The 26396-nt window shown below is 45.0% G+C and overlaps 1 protein-coding gene across 1 annotated transcript in view; it reads right to left on the bottom strand.

The window, feature by feature from the left end:
- Positions 1–26396, bottom strand: part of AGBL4 (ATP/GTP binding protein-like 4) — a 972041-nt gene that overhangs the window by 9691 nt on the left and 935954 nt on the right. The window contains exon 13 of the mRNA XM_009884833.1: positions 3991–4087. Within this exon, the coding sequence (XP_009883135.1) occupies positions 3991–4087 (97 nt within the window). The remainder of the gene's footprint in view (positions 1–3990; positions 4088–26396) is intronic.

Raw genomic sequence — 26396 nt, 5'->3', positions numbered from 1 at the left:
TAAAAAGGGACAGTAACAAGAGGAGAGGAAGGGCATGAACCTTCATTGTCACCCAACACCCCTTTTCTGCACTGCGCTCTCCTGCTCAGTGCCCACTTAACCCAACCTTAGAGAGACATCTTTGTGTCCAGGATGGACTTTCCTGAGCCTCTCTGAAGCATGTCTAAGCAGCAGCACTCTCTTCTCCAGCAGCTTCTGTAGGCAGCACAGAGGTCTCTTTTACTCTGTTAGAAATTCATAGGCCTACGGGCTTGTTCACTCCAGAAGATGTCCAGCATTTTCAGCAAGGCTTTTAATTCATTAGCTCGCACAGGAAAATATTCTAACCTTCCTGCCCTCCCCAGCTGAGTCATTGATGCTTTCCTATCTTGCCGCAGACACATCACCTTCAGGAAAATAATTGCTTAGCATGCTGATAACAATGGGCATTTTCCTTCTGAACTGAGTGTTTGTTTGGCACCACGGGGTCTTCTCATGATGAGGACTGCAGGATACATTGGGGTTACTGTTTGAAACAACTCCTGACCTTCCCTTGCAGGCTGTGAGAAACACCACATGGGCACTGGGCCGGGATCCCACGGGATCAGGGCAAGGTTGAAGGAAGTTCAGTAAGAGGGAAGGGGCTGAAGGGTCCTGTGAGGGACTGGATGAGCTGTGATGGGAGGGAGGGGGCACTGGAGAATAACCCACGAGGTTTGCCCAGAGGTTCCTTCTGTTACAGAGGGAGCAGAAGCCTCTAAGCTTGATTTCTATGCCTTGCAACTGTGAATACCTCCTCTTGCTAGTGAGGACATGTTGGGATGGAAGAGATTGCCCAGGGCAGAGTTGGGTGCGCCCAGGCTCATCCCAACCTTTCAGAGACCACCACCACAACAATGCATTCAAAATTAATTTCTATCAACCAACTACTCAGGGACAAAACAGATCACCCCTACTGTCCCCCCGGCAGGCTCAGCAAATACGTGAGGGCTCCAACCCGACTTTCATGGTGGCCTCTTGGGAAGTCGTTGGAGCCTGACTCCTATGAGACTGGTGGGCACAGTTCCACATAGTGAGGAACTGAAGGTCCCATCTACAGGTGGCACTTGTGCCCAGGAGCTTCTGTAGACAAGGGCAGGTGGAATTTAATCATAGGTACAACTGACCAGTTGGATTCACTTACAGGCACGTAAGCACCTACACAGGTACAGGTACTCCTCTTTCCCGCTTGGAATAAGCTGCACAAGCGTACAGGACAGTAGAGGATAGCCTAGCCCCGGCTTCAATCTTGGTTCTGGAACCAGAGCCATCTCATCAGTTCTTGCCTCTTGCTCCAGATGATCCAAATTCAGTTCCCACTGAACTGCCCACATTGCCTATGCTCTAGGACGGCTGTTGTCAGACAGCCTGAGTGTGTGGACTAATCTCTGGAAAGGTGCCTGAGTTTGGCTATCAGCCATATTCCCGACTCTCAGCACCCTTTCGACGCCTCCCTTTCGACGCCTCAGTTTTCTTCTCTGCAACATGGTGATACCAACATAAACATTTCCTTCTTTAAGATCCTTCAGTCAGATGAGCTCTGGAAGTGTTGCTATTTCCAGGGCTGTCGTTATAACACATTTTGGCTGCACTGATTCCCTCAAACAGAAATCGTTCCGCCTGGAGTAGGCTGGGACAAAGCAGCCAATTAGTTGTCCCTTACACGTTTATTAACTCTGCAGCTTTCTTTCAATGGAATCTGGTAATGTTTTAATACATTTTCGTAAACTGTGGTCACAACATGTCCTGTTTCAAGCTAATAACCATGCCATATAATTAGTCCTGATTACACAGATATTTAGTATCATTTTACATATTCCAATCCTTTCCTAGTGCCACTGCCTAGCCAAGGCGTATTTAAAGCCACAGCCATCTCCCTTCTGTTTCCCGGCATTTTGCAAGATTTTCTTTTGGACAGGTTTGCGGTTAACACGACAGCTTCAAAGAACAATTTCATTTCATTGATGTACATTTTCTATATATACAGGCTCTGATCAAATGTCAGGTGACAAAGCCCAGGATACAAATAGAAGGCATTTGTCTACTTACAGAGACAAGCTGGTATTTGAAAGCTATCAGGAAATTAACAACATGAATCTTTAAAAATCTATTCCTTAAACATCTGTTGGCTTTGGGCTCAACATTTACTGCATTTAGGATTTTACTGCGAGGTAGCACTCCCCAAACAAAATATCCCTCACCCCATTAGACTCTGGTGGGAGAACGAGTGAAATTTGCCCCTGTGCAACCCGATTATAGATGTGTATCTTTCCCTGCTGGCGTGGCTGTCGCTATAGAGATGGACATGGATATTTGATGACATTAAAATGCTTCAGTTACCACTGTCAGTGGTTCTTTAATTTAAAATGAAGAAAGCAAACAAACATTCCTTTTGATGAGGTAACTGAATGATGCTACGGAAAAGCACTTTGCTGTCAGGTGGTAATTAGGTTCAGTAATAGTTGTGGGTTTTTAGCCTTGGAGGCTGTGGCCCCTGGGAGCCTGCGAGAAATGATACATTCAATTTCCGGAGGAGAGGAAGATGCTGGATGCTTTTCTCTGCTAACCCTGCAGGTCTCTGCAGATAAGGGCATTCAGAACTGCAGCGCTGACAATCCTCCTTGAGCCAGCCTAAACTGTTGTGTCAAGATCACCAACGCAGAAAGGGAGAGGGACTCAAAGCAGGGCATTTAAACACCTAACGCAGCCAGGCTGGCTCTGACCACATATATGAGGAACTGCCAGAATGGCTGCACCAAGAGGATTTTTAAAGGCTGCGGAAGGAACTCCAGCAACTGCTCTATGGTCTGAGCTGATATTTGTAACATCCATCTTACGCATCACTAGAAAATCTTCAGTAGGAAAGTGTTCCTTTGCAGACAAGCAACTGTTCCCACAGGTACTTTTTTAAGAGGGAAAAAAGTGGGGAGAAGAAGGGAGTGAATTTCAAGGCTGAGTTGCCTCCCTTGCCAACTTGGAATTGTTTTTTCCACTGCAAAATATAAATTATATTTGGTTGTGCTATTAAGAGTTGAACCCCAAATGAAATATTCCAATTGGCCCAGATGCATTTAATTGGAAATTTTGAGTTTGGAGGCATTATTGCTGTTTTCTCAGAACAGAGGCAAGTTCTGAATATGGTGTTTCCCGTGAAACAAGAGCTCCAGTTCCTGCTCTGCTCCCTTCCTCTCATTATTGCCTGTTCAAGGAATGATGGTTCTCAGTACACAGTTCCATGGTATCTCCCCTGCTCCTCACACAAGCTGAGAGACACTGAAAGGACACCAGTTGGCCCACACCAGACAGAGGGCCAGCAGCACTGCAGGGATCAGAGTTTGGGCGTTTCAAATCCACCGTTCACCCTTTTGGGCATTGCTCACCTGTGCCTTACCTGATGTCCAAAAAGACTTCCTTTTGGACAAACATCCACTAAACCGATTGTAAAGCTGGAGTAAGGACCGATGGTGAGGGGGGATCCCTGGGTAAAGGGTCCCAGTCGGACCGGCAGGAGGAAGCTGCCACCTGGCTGCCAGCATTGCAGCAGGTCCGAGGAGAGAGGGAGAGCCCTGCCTTTAGCACAGGCTTGCCAGTAATTTCCCGAAGCACTAAAAAAGTTTCCACTTCCAGAATTAAAACTTTTTAAAATAAAGTGGGTTTGATTATCCTCTCACTCTCAGGAGATAAATGAAAGGTAAGTCCATTAAAGATACTGGTGTGAGATTGGTGTACAGGCAGACAGAATTCAGGAAAGATATCGATATCTCCAAAATCCCCTGAATATTTTTTCAGGCATAAACCAAGTATCTTTCCTGATCATAAAGGCTTTATTTCCGAATGGAATTTCAATAAAATGAGCACAGTTAGACTAGTACGCTTATTATAAAGCCATAATGCAGTAGCACTGAAGTTTAGTCATGAAAGATATTAAAAAAGCAGCCCTGCTAAAGCAAGAGAAATTGCTTTCTGACCTACCGATTTTTAGGAGTAGGTGTTAGTGGTCTCTCCACCAAGGAGTTCAGCCTGTAGTAATCCAAGAATGTCCTGGCCACGTTTCTTCCAAGCTTCATATCTGTGACTTTTTAATTAAGGAGCTTTTTTTTTTAAAAAAAAAAAAAAATTAAAAATAATAATAATAAAAAAGCAGAGTCTAAAGGTAAATTACTGCTATTTGATGCATAAGCAAGTTTTACATTAACCATCCCACAGTGCTCAGACTTCAGGCAAAGTGACTTATGCAAGCAGATAAAGTGGGGGTCATCTTGTTTGCTTCTTGTTTTCCCAAGCAGATACTGCATAAAACCACAGACAGGAGGAAACAATCTCCCTTTCTCCCCATGCCTGGTCGCAGGTCCCTGTGGTGGTCGTGAATAATGCACCGGCCCAAAGGGGCCTCGCATTTTCCATGTTCAGGGAAAAAAATCACCTAAAAATGCTTGGATACAAGTAGTATTTCTGTGCTTGTATCCAGGAGACAAGGTCAACAATGTCATGGTATGAACCAGCCATGGCCCAGTGTACAAACTAAAGGTTGGGATTAAAGCTGTAGCCCTCCAAACGTTTAGCACTGACCCCCAGACTGTTATATGGAAAATATACTGTTCTTTAATTGTGTTATATTCAGGGCCTGAAATGGTGATTTTATCACTGCACTGGAAGGAGAGTAGATTACCTTAAGGAGGTCAGCAGTGACTCTGGGGGCTCTTCTCTCCTCACTAGCCACAATTCCTCCTCCGGCTGACCCTGAGCAGGTTAGCTGGTCCTGCACATCAGGGCTGCGACAGAGAGCTCGCAACCGCAGGAGCCAGACCTTCCTGAAGACTCAGTTGCCTAAAAAGAAGCTGAATAGCCTGCGAATGCATTGACAACATGTCCGTGGGGTGAATCTCCTGCTCATGTGAAATGTCAGCAATAGGTCTGCCTGGTACAGAGCAGCGCCTGCTTATCATCTACAGGGTGATGTCCAACTGGGAGAAATGCAGTCGGTGCCATTATCCACAGCTGTATTACGGGGCTGAGGACTCCTTTATTTGCCTATTTATTATGAACTGATGCCTACCCATGCTACAATAAGCACAGACTTCTCCAGGGCAGTGCCCCAAATGGCCATCGTAATGGCCATTTCAGGAGTGCTGATGCAGCAGCTGAGGTAGGTACATAACCTGGGGAACCTAAATGTACCTCTGCCTCTAACATCCAGCAGTCCAAGAAAATAAACTGCTGCTGGGTTGTTTTGTGTGCATGTGTGCATGTTCTGCTTTATCAATAGTTATCTGCTGATGTTTCCATTAGAGGAAAATTCCAGAAGTGCAGTGTCCCAGGGGCTTCCAGCAGTGCCTGTGAAGACGCGAGCTTCTAAATGAAGCTTTTATTACCCGCCCACTTACATTAGACACATCAAAACAAGTGAGCATGAGACATCAGGTTCAGGCATCACTGCGAGATCTCTGTTTATCATTTATTTATTTATTTAAAGGGGACGTCAAACTGATGTGACTCAGTCTTTAGCTCTAGTTCTGCAAAAAGCCAGCCATCAGCTCTGCTGGCACTGCAGTCAAGCCCTGATCTAGTGGCTGAGGATGACTCCTGACACTGCTTTTCTTTCCGGTAATCTGGTGTCACATTTCCAGTTCCCACTGCTGCGCCGGGGGATGCTTACGTGGATCTATCCCTTCTTTTTCGGGGTCTATCCTGATACGCTCATTGCCATCCTAATACCATATGTGCTGCGGGCATCTATATTCTTCTGCCCAACAGTACAGCACAGCCCGAACAGCTGGTGTTCACGGCTGTTGTCTGCGTGGACAGGGATAGTTGGTTGTGTGAAACAGCACCGGCTGTTTCGCGGCTGCTGCAGTACCCAGTGAGCTTCCCCGCAGCCTGCCAGCGCTGACGGACGAGACTAACCGTACGTGCATGAAAGTTCAGCAAGTTGGAGACAGCCTAAAGTTTAGCAATTCCAGGGAGGGCAGCATTGCTTTGAAAGTGTTTTGTGATTGTTACTGGAATTTGGGGGTGGCTGGGGGTAGTTTGGTTTCTGCAGATGGGAACTCAAAGCGGCGGCAAAGGTTAAGAGTTGAAAGTAGTCTGAGAAAGCGAGAAAGAAGGGGAGAGGGCTGTCAAACATTTAAGGCATTGAGAAGACTAACATGGCTTGATCTTTTAGTTTCTTTCATTTACTCGGCACTTTAAAGACATAAAGTGGTAATTGGACTCAGTAAAGTCTCTAGGACATTTTGTCAGTGCCAATCTCGGAAGGTTCCTTTGCCAGAAATGGCCCTGCTGCCCTTTTCTTTGTCTCTCTACGTTGCTTGTGTTTGCATGGTCGGAAACACCAGACATGCTGTCCTGGGGGAGGAAGACCTTAGATGAGAGTGGGTACAACCAAGGAAGTGCCTACACAAGCTCCTACGTGGTGCCTTACAACTCTACCTTAACCCTGACCTGGAAGAATCCAGTTCTACTGCTGAACTTAGGTCTTAGGAATAGCTTTCTGAAGGTAAGGGCAGTTAACCACTGCAATAAGCTTCCTTAGCACATCTGGAGACCTCTAGACTAAAAGCCTTCAAGAAATGGTTAAACCTACAGCAGACAAGAATAGTCTGCTGTGGTCCCGCATGAAGTTTGGAAAAGGAAGTACAGAAGGGCCTCTAAGGGCCCTGCACCCCAGTTTTCTACACGTCTAAACATGTAGAAAATCTTAACGTGCAGCCCACGCAGACCTCCTGTTTGCTAAGATTACCAGGAAAGGCAAAGGCATTTTGTGGAGGATGGACACACGGGCAGACGGACACTGTGAAGAAACTGGAAATGCAAACCTGTGCCATGTTCAGCCACCGGAAAGTCACAAATTGGGAACAACTTGCAGTCAGCACTGATGGAGAGAGACTCGAAGCAGCATGGGATAAAAAATGTGCATGTTCTAATATCGTCTCTCAGGCCGTCCTGCCCCCACTGCTGTGCCTGCCGCCTCCGCAAAGGATGAGCGGTTCCTGTCATGGAAATCAGGCACCTGATACATAAAAACGGAAACAGCACTACATCTCTCCCTGTGACTACCTAGCCTGGGCGAGAAATGGCCTGACTCACTCAGCAAGTGCAGGCGGCACACGTGTGCAGAACCGATGGAGAAAAACAAATCAAAGCAATAACATTTGCATTTATTTCAGGGGCACGGACCCAGACTCCACTTTGGCCTACAATATATCATGAGGACATAAGTAATTGCAACTAGAACCAGAACCCACTTTTGCTGAGTGGTTTGTTTGTTTGTTTTTTAACCAGCTTCCCTTCTGCAATCACACATGCTGCGCTTTTGCCCACAGGAACGCCCTGCCTAGCTTGGACCACACTTGGCAGAAGGCCCCTTCCCAGCTATTGCCATCCCAGGAGCTCAGCTCATATGACAGTAGAAATCCATTTGGGAGAATCACAGTGGAAACTTCTGGGTGAATATTCACCTTCACTAGTGTCTACAATTCCCTTTCCTCTCCCTTCCTCCTCCATAGGCTCATTGTTCCTCCATGCTGCGTATTTCCACCTGGAAGTAGAAACCAGCATGCCCGAGGCCCCTCCTGGAAGCGCTGTTCTCACAGCATTCGCTTTTTGAATGGCATCAGCAGTTTTGGGGAGATTTCATAACAGTCTGTTTATGCACAACTCTGCCAAATTTCACAGATGTTAGGAAGTTCAACAATCATGTGGGGCTCTCTGCAAAATCCCTACCAAGCCTCACACCCCAAAGCTTCCAGCCCTGGGAAGAAAAGAGGAACGAATGAGTGGGGAATCTCATAAGCCGTTACTAGTTTTCAACTGAGAAGATTCATCAATCCTATTGTAGACAGTCTGCTTAAGCTGGAGCCTCTAGAAGCACAGACACAATCTTGTTCTGTCTGTGCATGGAGGCAATAAAAATCTCAATTTGGAAACCAGTTAGCAGTACAAGTCATTAGGGGAGGTACTAAATGTTGCTGCTTTAATAGCTCACTGATCATTTAATAATGTCACTGCTGCAGAGCATGGTGGCACCATTCGCTCGCTTTTGTTTTGCTTTTTGAAATTCAGGGTCATTCCACTTTCAAGTGAGTGGATTATCTCTCTCTCCCCCTTTTGCCAGACACTGCAAACTGCTTTAAATAATTAGAAAAAGGATGGCTCCTTCAAGTTCACCATCTCATTTTCATAAGGTCCAGTGTCATTGCTGTGGAACAGGGAAGAGAAGCCGTGGTGGTGGTAAGAATTTGACAAGGGCAAAACAGTTAGCAGCCCCCACTCATCTTTGATAAGTCCTGTGGGGTCTCTGCCAGGCAGATTGGATCTCTGTTTTTATGTCTCATCTAGAGGACAGCACCTCCATCAATTTGAAACGCTGCACTGGCTTATTAGCTTATGGAATTCATCCAAGTTTAGTCCTAAGCAGGATTTGAAATCATGACCATTCAATCCAGAGGCACCACTGACCAGACCCACGCAAATCTTTTGTTTCAGATGAACAGCTTTAAGTTATCCTAAAGACAGATGGAGGGGACGAAGAAAAAAACAGGGAAGGGAGAAGGAGGGGAAGGAAAATAAGATACAAAGAGAAAGATGAATCTTTATAATAGCTCAAATTAAAAACCAGAAGAAGCTGTTTGTTTGACAAAACTGAATTCTACAGCAAATCTCAGTCCACCACAACAACAATCCTGTTATTTATGAAAAGAGGGTTATTTTGTGTGGGAGAGTCCCAGATGACTGTGGTCAGCTAGCATACTGTCAGCTTCGTACAATCTCAAGAGAAATATGGATGAGGTTTTCTTGTCTGTTTATAACAGCTTCCATCAGTGGATCAACCCCCTTCCTGACTCAAACAAGAGCTCTAATGGAAAATGGCATTACGCGGCTTTAAAACACCGTATCATATCACGCCTGCCCAGATCAGAACTAGTCCTCTATTTTAGCAGTGCTGCTTTCACCAGTTACTTACTTGTTTGGTTTCACAGGGCTGACACTGTTCTCTAATAAATAAGAGACGCTCCCCATCTCACACCTAACTGGGGGGCCCACTTCAAGCAAAGTGTAATTGGGGCAATGTAGAGACATGGTGGCAGGGGGTGGTGGTGGTGATGATGAGGGGAAGAGGGGTTACTCCATGGCTTTTCACCAGCATTTAACACGGTGCACGTCTGGGCGCTTCCTTTCGCGAGACTGTCACTCCAGCGAAACGAGGTTCACCATGTCTAGTATATCTGGTTACATGTTCCAAAACCATTAGCAAAGGAGGAAGCTTCTAAAAGGGAGTTTGGGCAGGGGGATGGGACTTACCCTGTCCTCCCTTTTGAGAGACCAGGGCCTGGCCAGGCAAGCGCTGAAGGTTCAGGTTGTTGGTTTGGCGGGGCTGCAAGGTGCACGTGGGCATGTTTTCTGGGGAGACGCGGCCACTTCCAATGAGAACAGGGCTTTTTGTGGCTCCAGGGTAAGAACCAGGCTCGATGTGGGAATTACTGGTGACACCCTCTCATGGTATTCGGCGTGAACACAGCCAGCCTGGAAATAGCAAAGGGACCTTCCCCAAGGAGTGTATTTCCATTCCCAACAGCCTCAGTTCCTGATCCCCGGTGGGAGAGGTGCTTTTGGAAACGAAACATAAGAGCAATGGCAAGCCTTCATTTTTATTCCTCTTGTGTGTTAACAGGGAAGGAACCAGGCGGAAAGATCCCTGACTGACTGTTTCAGGCTTTCAGGCCCTTTTCCTGAAACGCTTGATTGTGGCGGAAGAAATTATGAAGATGGAAGTTGTGCGCTCTTCTCCCTGAGTAATCAGAGGCCTGTAATTTCCCCTCCTCCTCTGAAAGAGGAGGTTGGAGAATGGGTATCTTGGAAAGCACTGTTTTATCTCTGCCAGAGGGACTGTGCCGCAAGGACTGTGCTGTATTTCCCTTGAACTCATTTCAGCATCCGCTATCGCTTCTGCCCTTCTCGTGAACTAAACCGAAACAGGCAGATCCCAGCTAACACCTGGACATGGGGAACGGAGGGATCTCCAGGTAGAAAGAGAAACAGGGAAGAAGGTGGAGGTGCTGCACAGGAACCAGCGCCAAGATAGAGCCAAGCACCCTCGACCCTGGTGGGATGCTGCCGTGGAAGGGCAGCAGAGAGTCAAGGGGAGCAGAGGGGAGCGTGGTGGGGTGCCGTTGTACCCCAGCTCTTCCGCTGCAACACAGCAGTGCCAGTGGAGGAGCCATCCCGCTGAACCGCCTGACATTTTGCTGCTGATGAAAACCTCCATGCGATACCGAACTGCAGAGCTGCTATCACATGTGGCCATGAAAAGGGAGCACTAAATTCAGCGTGGGATTCGAGGCACGCAGACAGGGAAAGGAAGATCAGGCTGGTCCACAGCAAGCACAGAAACAGAGAGGAGTGAGATGTCTCAGACACCGCCAAAGTAACACTGGAAACACAACAGGGCCACTGGCCGTTTTTACCTCTGAATCCACATGCCATTTACCAGCACTATGAGCACGATTTTGCAGGGACGTCTCTGACTGCTGCTCCATTATCCTAATGCCGTCTTCACAGTGCTCCGTGTAAGTTACATTTTATCCATCTTGCGGTCCCTCTACACCAGTGGGAGATGAAAATGGGCCCTCCTGTAAATGGTAATCTGGCCTAAACTATAAAATGACAAAAGAAAATGGTTTATTTAATATCTTGGCAGCGCTGACTCCTGATGAGGTTATCTAAGGGACAGAGGTCAGAATCAAGCTTACAGCTCAAAAAGAAAAACCCAGAAAGGGTGAATTTCAACACCAGTGTATTTTAATTCATGCAGATATTGCATCAGAATCCCTCTGTATGCTGGTGTACTTAACAAATTATATACTTAAAACCTGATTATAACAGCTTCTTTCAAATTGTCCCAAAATGAATATGGGCTTGCATTTACTGGTCTCACATGAATGTCTGAGGGATCTTTATTTAGAGTACCAGGAAAACACTAGGATGGGTGTCTTTTGTGATTTTAACGTTTCTGATTTTTTGTATTGTTTAATTCTGGCCACTTTTCAAATCTGGGAAGGAGCTCTTGTGGATTAGCTGACCTCAGCTCTTTACACAGTGAATGAAAATTACAGAGCCGATTCCCTCTGATATACTGAAAAGGGATGAGGAGAAGGGAAGCAATTTCCAAGTGAAAATCCAGCATTCACAATCTTCTTCTATCACTGATGAATGTTCTCAAATGCACAAGGGAAAACAGCATGAAAATTTGTCTTAACTGTTTTTGCTTTCATTTTGGTTGGAAATGCAACAACAGTACAATAATTTGCAATTCTAATTAAAACCCCCAAAATACACTGGAAAATCATGAGCTGAACTTTTTGGAGATCCTCTTGGTCCCTCACATCTCAGCCCAGAAGCATGACGACACTCATTGTTGCATGTCTGACAGTTCCCATTAGGCATTCCACTCACGGCTTTGTGCATAACATTCACCACCACCCAAACAAAATCGGTTTCAAGATAAATGGTAGAAAGAGTGTTTCCACACACCAAACTGTGGATAAACCATTTTTCTTCTCTAAATTGTTGGAAACTCATGAGCTGTATAAATCATAACTGGGCATCAGTAGTCTGTTGCATGCTGCATTTTCCCTCTTCAGTTGCAGCTTGCATTTTGGGACAGAGCATAGTTGATAGCTTTGACAAGAGCAATCCTAAAAAGAAGAAATTAAGAAACAAGATTAAATAAGAAATATGAGGAATTAAGAAATATGAGGATTATGTTCCTTTGTGATATAAACCCGCATATAACTGGTTTTAATGTTTTTGAGTAGAGGAAAGATAAAAGAGAATTGCAGAATGCTCACAGCAGTTGCAAGAGTTGCAATGATTTTGGGGACCTTCCTCCCATTGCTGGTATATCCCAGGCTCTTCTGGGTTCAAGTGCAACTGCTTGTGCTTGGGAACATGGCCACTTGCTCTCCAGTGTCCGAGCAGATGCAGAGGACCTCCTGGAACCTACCTTAGATCACCCATCTGAAGAAGGACTCAGTCCAGTGGCTATTAGATGATTTCAGTCAAGATGCCTCCTGTTCAGGATTTGCTCAAAGACCCACTGCATTTCTCCTGCCTTCAGTCACTCTTTGTTAAGTCCCTTCAAGACAAGGCAATACCTGCATTTGTAGTGGGTAAAATGCAGGGAAGAGACAACGTATCCTCAGGAACTGGCTTAGCTCCTCTCACAGACTGTCTTGTTAAGGAAGAGGACCGTGGCCTCAGAAGCTATACTTTTAAAAACAGTTGCAGTCTCCAAGTAATAGTCATGCTTCAGTGTGTTCAACATTTCAGCTGAGCTCAGCGCAAAGTGCAGTGATTTAAAGCTGGGAGATCAGGCGGGATTCAGCAAATTCAGAATTATTTATTTCTTTAGAGCAGAAAGTCTGGCTACAGATTATTTACTGCAAATGGGTCTGTTTGGGGGAGGGGAGGAAGGTGAGAGGGTAGAGAAGGGGCAAATTGATTGATTGAAATTTTTCAATTAAAACAAGCAGTTTTTAAAAAAGATTTAAGGCTTTATTGAAACGTAGGAAATAATTCAAGAGTCTGGAGCCCTGCTAAGTGCAGATCATACAAATGAGGATGGGGGGAGAAGAAAAGAAAATTTTATTCTGTGGGAGAAGGGAGGGAAGAAATAACAAGGAAGAAAAGATATCATTATCTTTGTTTCTTTGGCTACATTAATGTATTTCTTTCCCTGAGTTATCTCCCAGTATCTGCAAGTATTGATTCAGAATGTGGTGGAGGCTGCAGGCAACAGAAAGCTCTGCTGGGAGTGCATTTTCAGGGCTGTCAGAGCACAAAAAAGATCTGGGGATTGTTTTTGCAATGGGAACTATGCCTGGCCAAACCAGAGACAGGGCACCTGCCCTCTCTGCAAGGACCAGGCTGGGCTGGGGTGGCAGAGCGGGTCCAGCTTAAGGGATGAACCAATCATGAAGGTGCCTTTGGGTGCTTTGCTTGGGATTGAGCGGCAGTAAAGGATGAGAGGACAACCAGAGTTAAATGAAGTAAAAGGAGAAAGAAGGGGCATCAGCTCATGAATGCCAAGAACTCATTTCTGTCTTCGTTGCTGACTCAGACTCAAGGGTCAATGCCACACTTAAGCACGGGCTATCTGCTGTAGGAGGGTTTCCTCCCCAAGGCAGGGACACACACGAGCTGGGCCAACAGCTGGGCATACCTTGTCTGTAGGAGATCACTCCAGAGTGGTGCTGGTGAATGGGAAGAAGAGAATTACAGCTATTACTAGTAGGCAGAGAAACTAATGCTATTTTTGTCTTTGTACGGAAGGAGTAAAATACTACTAAAAACCCGCCCATCCCCCCCCCAGTTAATTGCCTCTTTGCTATTACAATTCCCATTCCCAGACAAATTTAGCTTTTTCTAAAACCTTTGATTTTTCCTTTGTGTCTTGAATTCAAGCTGGAATGCAGTGATAAGGCACTACACACATATATATATTTAATCTACCCACACACAAATATAGTTATATATAGTCCCTGCCACAAATAACGCTCCTCTGACTGCTGTCACAAAGCCCTTGCTAAAGAAGCTACTCATCTAAACTGGGTTGTTTTCCTACATCATATCCCCCAGGGAGGGACTGCTGGCAGCAGTGGGGTCTGTGTCCAGATAAAGATGCCCGAAAGGTCGGCAGCTCTCCCCTTCTCCACTGCCTGTCTCTTCCCCTCACTTCTCTGATGGGGTGGGAATAAACCATTGCCAAACTTCAGATCCACCAACTCCTCTCATTGAAACAACAGCCGACTTTGCTGAAGTGGCTGGAAGTACGCGGCTATACAGTCAACGTAGGAGTGGCCCTTGATTTATAAAAGGGACATCTCAAAGCAAGTGCTCGCGAGGGGATTCAGCATTAACTGGTGGGCCTGCTTTAGAGTCGCTGCTTTCGCTGGAGAAAAGGGCTTTCATAACAATGTGCTTGTGACCATAATTTAACCAGCAACCTCTTGGTTTTATGAGACACCTAAGCAGCAACTTTGCATCTCTCAATTTTCCAGAGTGTCACTTACAGCTATAAAAAAATCACTTCCCCTTCAAACTCTCCTTATAACGGTGGGGCCTGTCTGCTGCGCTGCTCCTTACTCTGGCACAGCACCTATGAAACAAAATGAGAGGCTGAACTGAACAACAGTCCCGGTGGATGAAGACAACAAGTATAGGAAGCTGTTGGTTTGGTTGGTTGCTTGGTTTTTGCAAACGCAATTCTTTTATATGACTTCTTTTCCTATTAAACCTTCATATTTTTGAGGCCGCATCCTATTTTGCTATTACCACAGTCTCACTGTCTACTTGTGTTGCTCATCTCTGTCTCCATATTACTAACAAGAAATAATTGCAGGATCCCTGTTTGCCTCCATTCACGAGTTCCAGCATTGTCCTGGAGAATTTGCACTGATCCACTGCTCAGGTGACTCAGCGGCACCAGCCTCTGCATGACCTGGAGAGAGCTCCTCCTTCCCACATCCACTTCTGACACTGCTGTTTGCATTGAATCACTGGGGAATATTCACCCATGGGTGCCAAAGGACATTTTCTGGAGCTGTGGACCCTGATGCAGAGGGCTGAGACTGACTGACTCTTCAGTGAGCAGCTCTCTCTGGTCGCTGCACAGCTGGATGGCCGAGCTCCCAGCTGTGTCACAGGCTTTTGCAAGAAGCAGCGTTTGGCTGTGGACTCACCAAGCTGAGTTAGACTCTGCCGCTCCTGAAGTTGGTTTGATTTCAGCTTAATTGTCTGGGGACGTTAAGGGCTTTGGAAAGGATGATCAGAAAGCCTGAGGAGGAAAAACTGAAAAGATTTGTGGCCTTTGGACCACGGAATAATGGAGAAAGAGAGAGACTGCAAATAGGTAGAGACTGCTGTAGAACAGGATAAACTTTTCTGCATCTGCTGCTAATGGGACAAGAAACGATGGCCTTAATTTACAATAACACAGGTTGAGATTAAATTTTGGAGGAACCTTTCCAGCGATAAGACTAGGGAAGCACTATAAAAATATATGGAGATGCTGCAGCATCCCTATCTTAAGACAGAATTGAAAAATCAACTCTTCCCTAGAGGCATTATGTGCTACTGTCTTCAGCTGGACTGTATTCCAAGTCTTCTGCCCCACATTCATCTCATCCTTACTTCTGAATTCAAACACTGTTCTTCTTTAAAAGCCTCTCTGCCTTTTGCTGCTAATTAAAATATTAGTTGCACTCTGGCTTGCTTTTCCAAGAGGTCTGGACAGCATTGCAGGCAGTTCAGACAACCAACCAACCAAACAAACAGAATCCATTAGGAACTGCCACTGCTGACTGTCGCCCTTTCGCATACATCACATTGAAAAGGTTAATGCTTCCCAAAAGGGGTGGAAGAGACGGGCAGAGGGGAAGGGCAGGAGGGATCCAATCCTGCGAGGACCAGATGTCAAAGATGCTCAATACCGCACAGAATGGGCTCCCCCACGAGTAAGGCAATTGCCCATCCCTTGGCAAAGCTTCCCTTTGAGGGATCTATAATTTATTAGGGAAGGTGGAGTGCTGAATAAATTGTGCATAGAGATGAAGCAGTGATGATCGCTAACTCAAATCCCTAGGAGCTTGGCATTTTCAATCTTTAGCTCCCATTTGCGTCCCCCCGGTCCCTACTAAGTGAGCAAGCCAAAGAGCTGAATATCGACAAAACATAATGAGCTCATTGAGATCTAAGCATTGCAATTAGCAGGGTGGAATGGAGCAGAGGGGCTGGGAGGCAGACTGTAATTATTTATAATGTTGATAATCACTTACATGTAGTTAAAAATATAAATACATCCCAATGCTTGATGGCATTAACTACCCTTCAATTAGCTCCACGCCCAATAAGTAAGCAATACCCAAGTACTTACAGGAGAAAGGCTAAAGGTCTCTCTCGTGGCTGTACTCACCAGGACCTACACACTGTTGGTGCAGGTTGGTGGAAGAAGAGCATTCAAAGGAGATAATGTCATGACAGCTCCCATCACCAACTAATGTTGCTAATGGAGGTGCGGAGAAGGCCATCTTAGACAAGTGGCTCGTGTTCACATCGTGATAGATCCCCCTCTGCCATCTTATTTCATAAATTTCATGAAACCCATCTTTTGGATGTGCCTACAGGTTCTCACCCAGATGCTGGAATTTGCTTAAGTCAACGGGTACTAGCACAGAGAGCCCCACTGGGGTGAGGAGTCCTTTGCTGTGTGACAGGCCGGTATCTCTATGCTGCAGTCACAAAAGGAACCGTAGCGTATTACAGAGCTACTTGAACTATCGTTAGAAGCACTCAAACTACCGCGTCATGTGTCCCTGCACAGCTCGCCTCATGCTGTTTCTCCTGTACCTAAGCCAGCTTGTTTAAAAATAGCTTGAGTACCTCTGTGCTACAGGTATTTCCCTGCTCCTGAAGATTTTGACCAAAGCAACTCTTCCACAAGGTCATCCAGTCTGGGCGATTTCAGAGATGGACAAGTACTTTCCTTTCGTGCAATATCCCATCTCTTTGTGGATATTGAATCAAAATGTCTCTCTTACAGAAATGTAGATGTTATGAAAGAGTTGGTTCAAATACAGTCATGTTTTGCCAACTAGAGGGAAGAGAGAACAGGTAGTGGAAAGCAGCAACTCTAAGCATAGGCAAGGTCTCAGGGAAGATTACATACTTGAGAACTGATCTGAAGATCAAAAACACACCTTCACCTGAACAGTAAGCAGAAGTGACCCTTATCATCTCCACAGTGCACTCCATTGGCGTAAAAGTAAAGCGTAAGTCAAGTTTTAATGGAAAACCAGGTAAGAGTCAAACCACAAGGGGCAGGGAGATTACTGTACATCAAAAAGAAAGACATTTTGGTGTGGGGGAGTAGATAAACCCCCAATCTGCCTGTACCATTGATTTCCTTCCAGGTGAAGGGAGCATTTAACACACTGAGGTTAAACTTGGACCCTTCTCATTGCGGAAAGGGCAGCAGTGGAGAAATGGTCACCAGAGTTTGGTAAGGCAGCTTAATGAAAACATGGAAAATGAGGAAAGAAAAAAAAAAAGAAAGAAAAAAAAAAACCACCCAGAAAAGCAGGGAGAACAGAAGCAGACTGTATTGCAGTTGAACAAGCTCTGAGAAAATACAGGCAATGTTCAGTGAAACTGAAAGGGAAAAAAGCAAAACCCGAGTAAAAGGAAATTGTCCAAAGATAATTGAATGTATGTCCAAGCGCTAGCGTTTGCGAGCTAGCAATAAATACACTGCCTGCGAAAGCAAGCCAGTATAGTCAAAGGGAGGAAGTGCAAAAAGCAATCGAGGGGAAGCAAGAAGCATATGCAAGCAGGGCTGCAGTGCTGTAGGGTATAGGGACAGGAGACGAGGGACGACAGGCTAGAGAATGAAGCTGTGAGGCTGGAAATGAGGCAGAACTATGTATCTTGAACTGCATTCAAATAGGGCCCTTAGGCCTACCTCGAGCGTGCTGGAAACCTGAAGGAAAGGCAGCTGGACCAGGCTGCAAGGGGCTGGCAGCGGTGGGGAGAGTTGATGTGTTTGGGACTGTGTTCTGGTAGAATAACCATTCAGTTTAGTGAGAAGGTACGGGAAATTGCTCCTTGGTCTGTGTATGACTTTGCAGGGACTGAAGCAGCTAACAGAGAAATATACCTGAGCTATTCTAGCAGACAAAGAGGGAAAAAGAAAGGACAGGGAATTTCTGGCCTGTCTAGAAAAAAAAAAACCACAGAGAGCAGGAATAAAGGATTCTTTCACAAGAAATAGCAAACCAGGTCAGACTAAACCTAACCTACTCCAATAGCCTGTCTTTGACAGCAGCCAGCGTTCACAGGAAGAATATGAGATATACTCCAAGTTAAGAGACCCTTCTCCTAGTATGAGGAACTATGTGATTGCTACCTCAGCAAGGTGCTGTCCCTGAGCTGAGCACATCAGTTAACTGCCCCAAGTAGCTTGGGCAGAGGACTGGACAAACACGTCCCAGCCATTTTTAGGATGAATTTCCCTTCTCTGTTGCCAGGAAAGTCTACTGAGAACCAAAGGGAACACCACACGTGCACATATTCAAGTAAAGAGACAGGAATCAACATTTGCTGTAGCAAATTCTTTTAAGTGGTGTTTCCAAATGCAAAAATGAATGCAGAACTCATGAGGCATAAAGAGCTGGTAACAACAAATAAAACAATACCTGCCAATAGTAAAAACCTTTGAAAGACTGCCAGGTTCCTTCATTTGTAGATGAAAATCAAGGTGCAAAATGTGATGTTTCCAACCCCACCAGGGAAATGCAGCAGCAGAAACAAGAAAAGGAACGATTTCCTCACTTGGTCCATAAGAACATGCCTTTCTTTAGACAAACTGATTCTTGCATGAGGAGACAGCCTAGACACATTGTCTGGTGAGGAGACCAAGGAGGGCATAGCATCAAAAATATTTCCACAAAGATTTTCTAGGAGAAAGTCCCTTTGCTCCATCTACATTTGTGTTTGCTGTACATTGCCTTTGTCACAGTTTGCAAGAAATAAGTGTTCTGCTGGCTCTCCTCTCACAACCACAAAGCGATGCCTCACCCACGTTCAGCCAATGCAGGCACAAGGAAAAAAAAAAACATGGGAGGGGAGAGCCCACTTGAAGCAGATCATCTGTCAAAACGTAGCCCCCATGAAGAACGGCTTGCAATTGAACAACCACCCAAGAATTGCTTGGTGAAGTAATTTTGAGCTGATGTATCTGAGAAAATGTGGGTATGTTTGTAGATCATTTGTCAGACAGAAGAGTGTGCCAGGCTGATCAGAGAAGGCAAAAGTTGTCAGAAGAGCCACAGTGTGTCCTGTTGCTGGAAGGGCACAAGAGCTGAGACCCAGCTTTTATTTAGGTCCTTCTGAGCACCTTAATCTGCACTTTTTTTGCTTTTCCAGAAACACTAGAGCTGATTGCAATTTTTTTTTTCAATTTATTTTATTTTTAATATCAAAACAATTATAGATGTTTTTTGTTTTCCAAATTGGGTATTTTCAGGAAAGAACACATGTTAATAACAGCTACTATTTAAAATACAGAGAGAAAATTAAAAATAGGTACTTTCCAATCTTGTAACGTGGTAACAACCTCAATATTTCAATGCTTTCATTGCAACCAGATCAACTGTAATTAGTTTTGACTAAAGCATTTGCTTTAGCAACACCTGATCTACAAGACAAGGAAACCAACAGAGGGACTCCTATCTATTTCAGTGTGCTATGGAGAAGTTTCATGTTGAATTAACCAGTAAATCCAGTCAAAAACCTACAGAACAAGGGTGGAAGTAACTCAGGCTCCCCAAAAAGGAGTGAAGTGATTCTGGCAAGCAAAATCTGAAGGTGGGAGGAAGGTGTCTAGATGAACACCCTTTCACCTGTCTCTGACCGCTGTAGTAACCTATTGTACATCAGAGCAACTTACAGCAGAAGAAGCCAACTCAACTGAGCCCACAGTGGCTCCACAGCCCCGCTATTCCTGTCCTGAAAGCCTCATTCATTTATTGCACTGGTTTTCATGCATGCTAAAAATCCCCTTTATTCTTCTCTGCGCTGCTGCTGCCTTTTGATTGTACAGAAGGGATTTCTGAATGCTTATTTACTACCATCCTCTTATAATTCCTGTATCTTGGAGGAAAGACAGACCAGTTCATTTTGAAGCAGGATGTTCATCTTTTCGACGGCTAGCATAGACTGGGGCATCAATAAATTAAGGCTTCTAGGGATTAATTGATTGGAACAAGGTTGGTTAACTTTATGACTAAATGGGAACTAATCTGCTAGCAGACAGACTAGAGCTGGGTTACATTTGTGCTCAGTGAGTTTGGGCTATGAAAATGAAAAATTGATGATGATAATAATAATACAAACAGGGCTGCCGAACGGAAAAGGAAAAAGGAGGTTTTTCTCCCTAAAGAAAATGTACACAGGCTCTGTTAGATCTGAAATGATATCTCCCTCAACCTCTTTTCTTTGTGAAAATCACTACTTCTGAAACAGAAATTCTACTGAAGGAAAGATCCTATTATCAGCAGCAGTCACATTTCACAGCAATGTGATTAACTGCCGGTCACATGGTCCCCTCGCTCACCACCTTCTCTTTCTTCCATCCTTCCTTCCTTCCCCTCCCCCTTGCCTTTTTTGTTTCTTTCTTCCCCTCCCTTCTCCCCCTTCAGGCTTGCCTTACAAGGCAGGCAGTTGAAGCTGACCCTTAAGGAAAACCCCACTGGGACCTGGATATCACTTATCAAGTCTAAATATGCTGTCCTGGTCCAGGTTGATGTGAAGTGCCCCAGCCACATCTCAGAAATAGCCCCCTTTCAGAACAAAACCAGTCACCTTGGCCAGGAAATGTACTACCTCCATCACAGTCACACTTCAATCACCAGCCTCTCCCTTGTCTCAGCTCCTGTCCTTGGTTTGGAGTATTTACAGCCCATCTGTCTGTCTCAAACACACTTCTCACTCAAGAGGGAAATTAATCTCTCCTTCTCTCCCCTCTCTGCTTTCTCTCTCCTTCTCCCTCCCCCTTCCCCCAACACTTGCAATTTGCCATGAACAGCTTCTCTTTTCTCATCTAAAATTCTCGATGACTTTGAAAATTGACTGCACCCACACACCTGGGCACGGCGAGAGATAATTGATTGCATTTTTATTTCGTCTCTTCCCTAAACTGTTTTCCTTGCTAATGGCCAGTTCTCTGCCATTTTTTTTTCTTTTTTTAACTGACACTCTGTGTGAGGGACTGAGGGAAAGGAAGAAATAACCAGCTGAGTATTGTCTCTTCTGCCTCTCTGAGGAATTAAAAGCTCAGTGAGTGATGAGGATCTTGCCTGGAGACAGAGCGGATCTCACAGGGTCCAGGTGATAGAAAGCTTTGCAGGCCAACTCTCTGGGGCTTTGCCAAGGGGAACGTCCTGTGACACTGTTAAAAGTAAAGGTCACACAGGCTGCACACCAGTAACTGGAGTAACCTCCACATTTTCCTCTCTCACCATCAAGCCGTAAGTGACTCACTGCTTCTCCATCCTTTCTCCAAACTGCAGGCTCCCCATTTTACAAGCAGAGAAACTGAGGCACAGTGGAGAAGGATGATTTCCATGAAATCTCATGAGATGGGAGGCACCACAACCGACAAAGTGCAGGACTGGGAATTGAGACACCCTGCTTTTACGCACAGATCGCCCAGTTTGGTATCAAGTGAGGACAGAGAAAACAAAATATTCAGATATGGACATTGACCTTGGCTTCTAAATCCAAATGAAGGCTCTTAAAAAGACAGCCGGATTTCTCAGGTGAAATACTGGCTGTAATGTCTGTGACTCAGTTTCCTCACGATAATAGTAATCGGCCAATTCGACTGTGAATCTGCTTGTCCTCATCAGGAATTGGTGGCAGCTCTCTTATGCCTTTCAGGCTGAAAGGATATTACTAGCTTATTTGTTCCCAGCAAACCCCTGCTTCTCCTCCCGTCCTTTTCATGTGGGAGAGTGAAAGATGCATCAATATTGGTTAATATGATGAATAACTCGAAAAAAAACCAAGGCAGCCCTTCTGAACAGCCCGTAAGCCAGGGCATAAGAGGCTGGGAGCAAAGGACAAACGCAGGAGAGAGGTACAAACCAAAGCCCACAAGTCACGTAGTGGAAGGAAACTTGTGCTAACTAGAACTGCTCTAACTCATATGGAAATCTTCATATGGAGATCTAACTGCAGAGGAGGTAGTGGAGCCTATGGAGACTGAAAGTAGGATGCAGGTATACAGGATGGGTTTCGTAGGAGGAGCGAAACAGAATTGGTGAAGCAAAGTCATCCGATGAACTTAGAAGGCATCTACCAGTTAGGTGAATACTTCCCACTTTTATCTAACTCCTTGAGATTTTGCTTCTTAATAGGTAAAAGTTGCGCTTACTGAGTGGTGACTCTCGCTGCAGGAATGTGCTGAGGGAAAAGCACGAGTTTCTGGGGTGTGTTGGGGCAATCCATCTGCAGCTGAAGGGCCAGTGAGATCAGTCTGGAGAGAGATGGCAACTCAGGAGAGGCCACCTTTGAAGTGACACAGTCATTTCACCCTCAAATCCTGACAGACAGGTTCTGCATATCCACATTTACTGGAGCAACTGAACACACCCCTGAGCAAACTGACATTTGTACCTTAGGAAAACAGTAATAATTGAAAAACCAGCCACAGTCCATGGTTTAGGGGAGATCATGAGCATCCTATAAAGCATTTCTCTTTGAGAGTCTATGTCTAGCTATGCAAGGGACAGAAATGGGGCTGCTGAGGAAGGGAGGAAAAGTCCTGGATTCAAATCTCCAGTATGAACATGTCTCCGATTTCCCTGCTATCCATGGCCAGCAAACCCTGGCACTGAAATCAGCCTTCAGCTGAATCCTATACCTGGGAGCTCAAGATTGAGGAGGAACTTGAATTTGCAGTCATACAAGATTTCTGCAGTGCAAGATGACAGAAATCCTGTGAAGTAACACGATTTTGCCAGATTACTTGCCAAAACCTAAAGACATTTTGGCACTATGCAGCTTAAAATCCACCCTGTGCTTTAGTTGCCTTTCAAGTCTTTACAGCAAAACTTGATCCAAAAGAAACTCCTTCTTCTCTGTCCATGGCTACAACCCGTCCAGCAAACCATGTGTTTGCGTTTACGTGTGCTAAGCCAATTTACCTCAAGTCTCATGAGGCCAAAGCTACTCTTAACGTTTTGCTAATCTGTAACAGACAGGAACATCCTTCACTTTTAACCTTTCCAGCACAGATCAGCTGATTACATACATCAAATACTGGTGTCAGAGATGAGCGAGAGCAGAAAGAGTGGGAAATAAGATTTAGCCCTCACATTCATTTAATTTTTATGATCAAAATGTTTCAAAACCCAGTTATGTCTGAGGTTGTCCACCTTGGATGAAGGTGTTGGGCAAAAACCAGACCCTTCTTTTCTCTTAGCCCATTGCAGAAAACAGAAAGGACAGGCTGGTGCTTCAGGAAAGCCAGGACAGGTTCCTAAGGAGCGCTTCCTAGGGATGCATCTCTGAAGGATTTCAAGAGAAGACTTAAGCTGCAGTAGTATTTAGAGGAGGGTGGATGATATTTTTAGGGACAATATAGGTTTGTTTGAACTCTTCATCCTCTCTGTACAAAACTGTTTCCTCTTCTATTTCAGTAAGTACATAGCTCCTCTCCAATTTTATACTCCTAGATGTTTACATAACCTTCACTCAAGCATCACAGATTTAAACATAAACATGCTTGATCCTTTCCTTTCACCTCATCCATGGATTTCTCTAACTGCAAGAATGGAGAAGCGCTCCCCAAGGCAAGCTCCCCTCTCATCAGCTTGCAGTGACCTCAGGTCACAACCTCTGGCTTTGCCAAATGTGTGCAAACACAAAATCTGTACAGGGCTGCAGTCCAATTCAGTTTTAGCATTCCCTTTAAAAGTCAGACCTTCTTGTTATTTATTGTCAGTCTTCAGACAAAAGTAACAATAAACGTTTCTGGTGTGCTGACCTGCCGCGACCTGCCCTGCTTTCTTGGCTATCCCCAACATTACGAAAAACCATTTCCAGAGCAGGTGGCTGTCAACAAGAGTTAACTTTTACTGGCCCTACACAGCTCTGTTCTCAGAGGCGCCTGATGGCCACCAATTGGCAATTTCTCTATTTGCTAACTGGAGATCTCACCTCCCTTTTTCTGAGTGCTCCATTAAGAGGCACTCCTGAGCAAATGGATGAACAGATCCAAACCCCAGCACAGTGGGAAGCCTTCCTCTGTGTCCAGCAGGACCTGGATCAGGCTTCTAACCAGGCAGTAATTACTTGAAAAGAAATAGCTGTTGTAATCTTTGGAGCTAGCGCAGGGCAGAGAATCGTTCACAAGTGTTAACCCTGGTTCTGGTCTGCCAGCAGCTCAGCTCTCTTCTTGCCTTACAGCATTATTTCTGGGATCAGCCATTTCCAACTCAAGTACTGGGTATGACTTTCTGCACTTCTCTGGGAAAGGAAAATCTTAAATTTGAAACCTGAAAGATGAAGTCTCCAATGGGCCACAAGTCACATGCCTCTGACTCTCAGCAAATGTTTGTGTCTCTGCAGTCAGGATGTTTTTGTGTTTTTTTTTACAAATACATTTCATACAAGAGGGGAAATGTAACAAACAAACTGTTTAATTAGCAAGTACTGCAGAAAGCAAGAAAAGAGCAAGGCTGTAGAGAGTGACTGTATTTTCTCTACATTTATTTCACAGACAGAAGTGCTAGTGACAGCAAAAGAAGTAATAGTAATTCCTGAAAGAATAATTAAAAAAACCCCAACAAACCAACCAAAAACTTAGCAGCATCTGTTTATAGGCAGCCTGTAAAATGAGCAAGGCCCTACGTGGCCCAGACAGTATTTGATCTGTAATGGAACTGTCTTCCTTGGGATGTCATATAAATGCAATTGATCCTTCCACTGAAGCACAGGAGATTTACACTGATCACGCGCAGTCTCACTAATGGATGTCTCCATATGGCAGCAGGAAAATCAGACTTTTGGAGAATCAGTGTATACGTTATGTACACAGCTGATTTTTTATATTTCTCTTTCCTTAACTAGAGTCCAAATGAGCAAGCATTTTAATCTCTACAGATATTCCAAAGCTTCCATTCCCTTAAGTGATCTGAGCTTGGTTAGAGGCATGATGGAGTCACTGCCATGACTCCACTGCAGTACAGATCTACCAGATGGTACCTGAGGATGACCAGCGTTAAACCTGTGGCCCACCCAATGCTGCTCTGCAGTGTCCTGAACAGACAGAAACCACAGCTTGACTGAGTTGTATGTGACCTGAATATGGTTCGATGCCAGGAGAGCACTATGAAATCCAGAAAGATTTCACTGGTTCCCTGTCCAAACAGGTTTACCATTCTCACAGTAGTCACAGATACTTTAAAAAAGAATGAGATTTTCAATCCAGAGAAGGATTCAAATAAATCCTACTACCTCACAAAGCCACAGAAGATACAAAGCCTGCCTGGGAAGAGAAGTGAACATGGGAGTGCGCAGTGTAGCTTAAAATTGGTGTTGCTTCTGTAGGCTTTGTCTTCTGCAGCAGATGAGACCCGAATGAGCTACTCTGTGTGGAGCACTGATGCCACCGTGCCATTAGTTAGGCTCCAAACCTGCCAGAGCTAACAGAAAAACGATATGTAATTACTGTGTTTGCAAATGCAGGGATGTTGGGACTCTTGTGTAAATAAAAGGTATCCTTAGCCACAGAGAAGTGAATTTAATGACATTTAGTAGGAAGAGCTACAAGTACAGCGTGATGGACATGTCAATTACCCTCTAAATGAGAAGAATCAAACCTGGAATATTCAAAGAGGAGGAGCCCACTGAGAAAGCATGTGAGAGAGAAAAGACAGCACAGTTATTTAAAGTACAGATACTGTCAGTGTCTGATGCTGCATGTGGCTTTAAATCGAAAGGAAGCAGAGACATCCCAAAGACCACCCGACAGACCGGCAGAGTATTGCCTTCCAAGCGACCAACACCAAGAAACGAAGGGAGAGGAGGTTCCAGAGTTCCAGCATGCCCAGCTGCATCCAGAGAAACAAACTCAGATTTCACTTGCTATAAAACATCAGAGGCTTGCAGGTGAAGATAGTCCGTTTCCAAATGGAGGTGAACAGGCATTTTAAGTCTGCGCCAGCCATGGCCAGAAGCTGATAAACACATCTCACCAGTTGTGTCACAGGCTTTCATATGGACTGCACCTAGGCTTTCGAGGGGGCAAGAAGGTCAGGTGAGCATGTGCAAAATGCTAGACAAGGTCAGCTTGGAGCAGATGACTATTTGGAAAAGCATAGCCACTGTGTGCATCATGGAGCTGAAGGGGGTGTGGTGGTCTTAGGTCCATTTGCCAGTGGAAATGTGTCCACAAGACAAAACCTGCTGCCTGGGTTGGCACCCATGTTGCGTGTTTTCACAAAGAAACAAGGCACTCAGTGGGCTATTGAGAGGTCTTTACTTTTCACCTCTAAATCTGGTCCCTCCAGATGAGAGCTAAGACACAGTGGCTTGGGTAAGCTCTCCCGTGGATACATTCTTTTGGGCTGTTAATTCAGCACTAAATTCACACACATGCACGACATTCTTATCAGAAGATATAAAAGCAATTCCTTGTATAAGTCACACCATTCACAGTATCTCACAGCCACTCTCTGGAGCATTCAAATACAGCACAGTCAGACCTACCAAGACTTAGAGACACTGGGTCACCTTCAAATGCAGTTACTAGCCTTTCC

The sequence above is a fragment of the Charadrius vociferus genome, unplaced genomic scaffold (assembly GCF_000708025.1).
Source record: "Charadrius vociferus isolate BGI_N301 unplaced genomic scaffold, ASM70802v2 scaffold163, whole genome shotgun sequence".
Lineage (NCBI taxonomy): Eukaryota > Metazoa > Chordata > Aves > Charadriiformes > Charadriidae > Charadrius > Charadrius vociferus.
The sequence above is the reverse complement of the archived record's forward strand: the minus strand, read 5'-3'. Positions and strand labels throughout refer to the sequence as shown.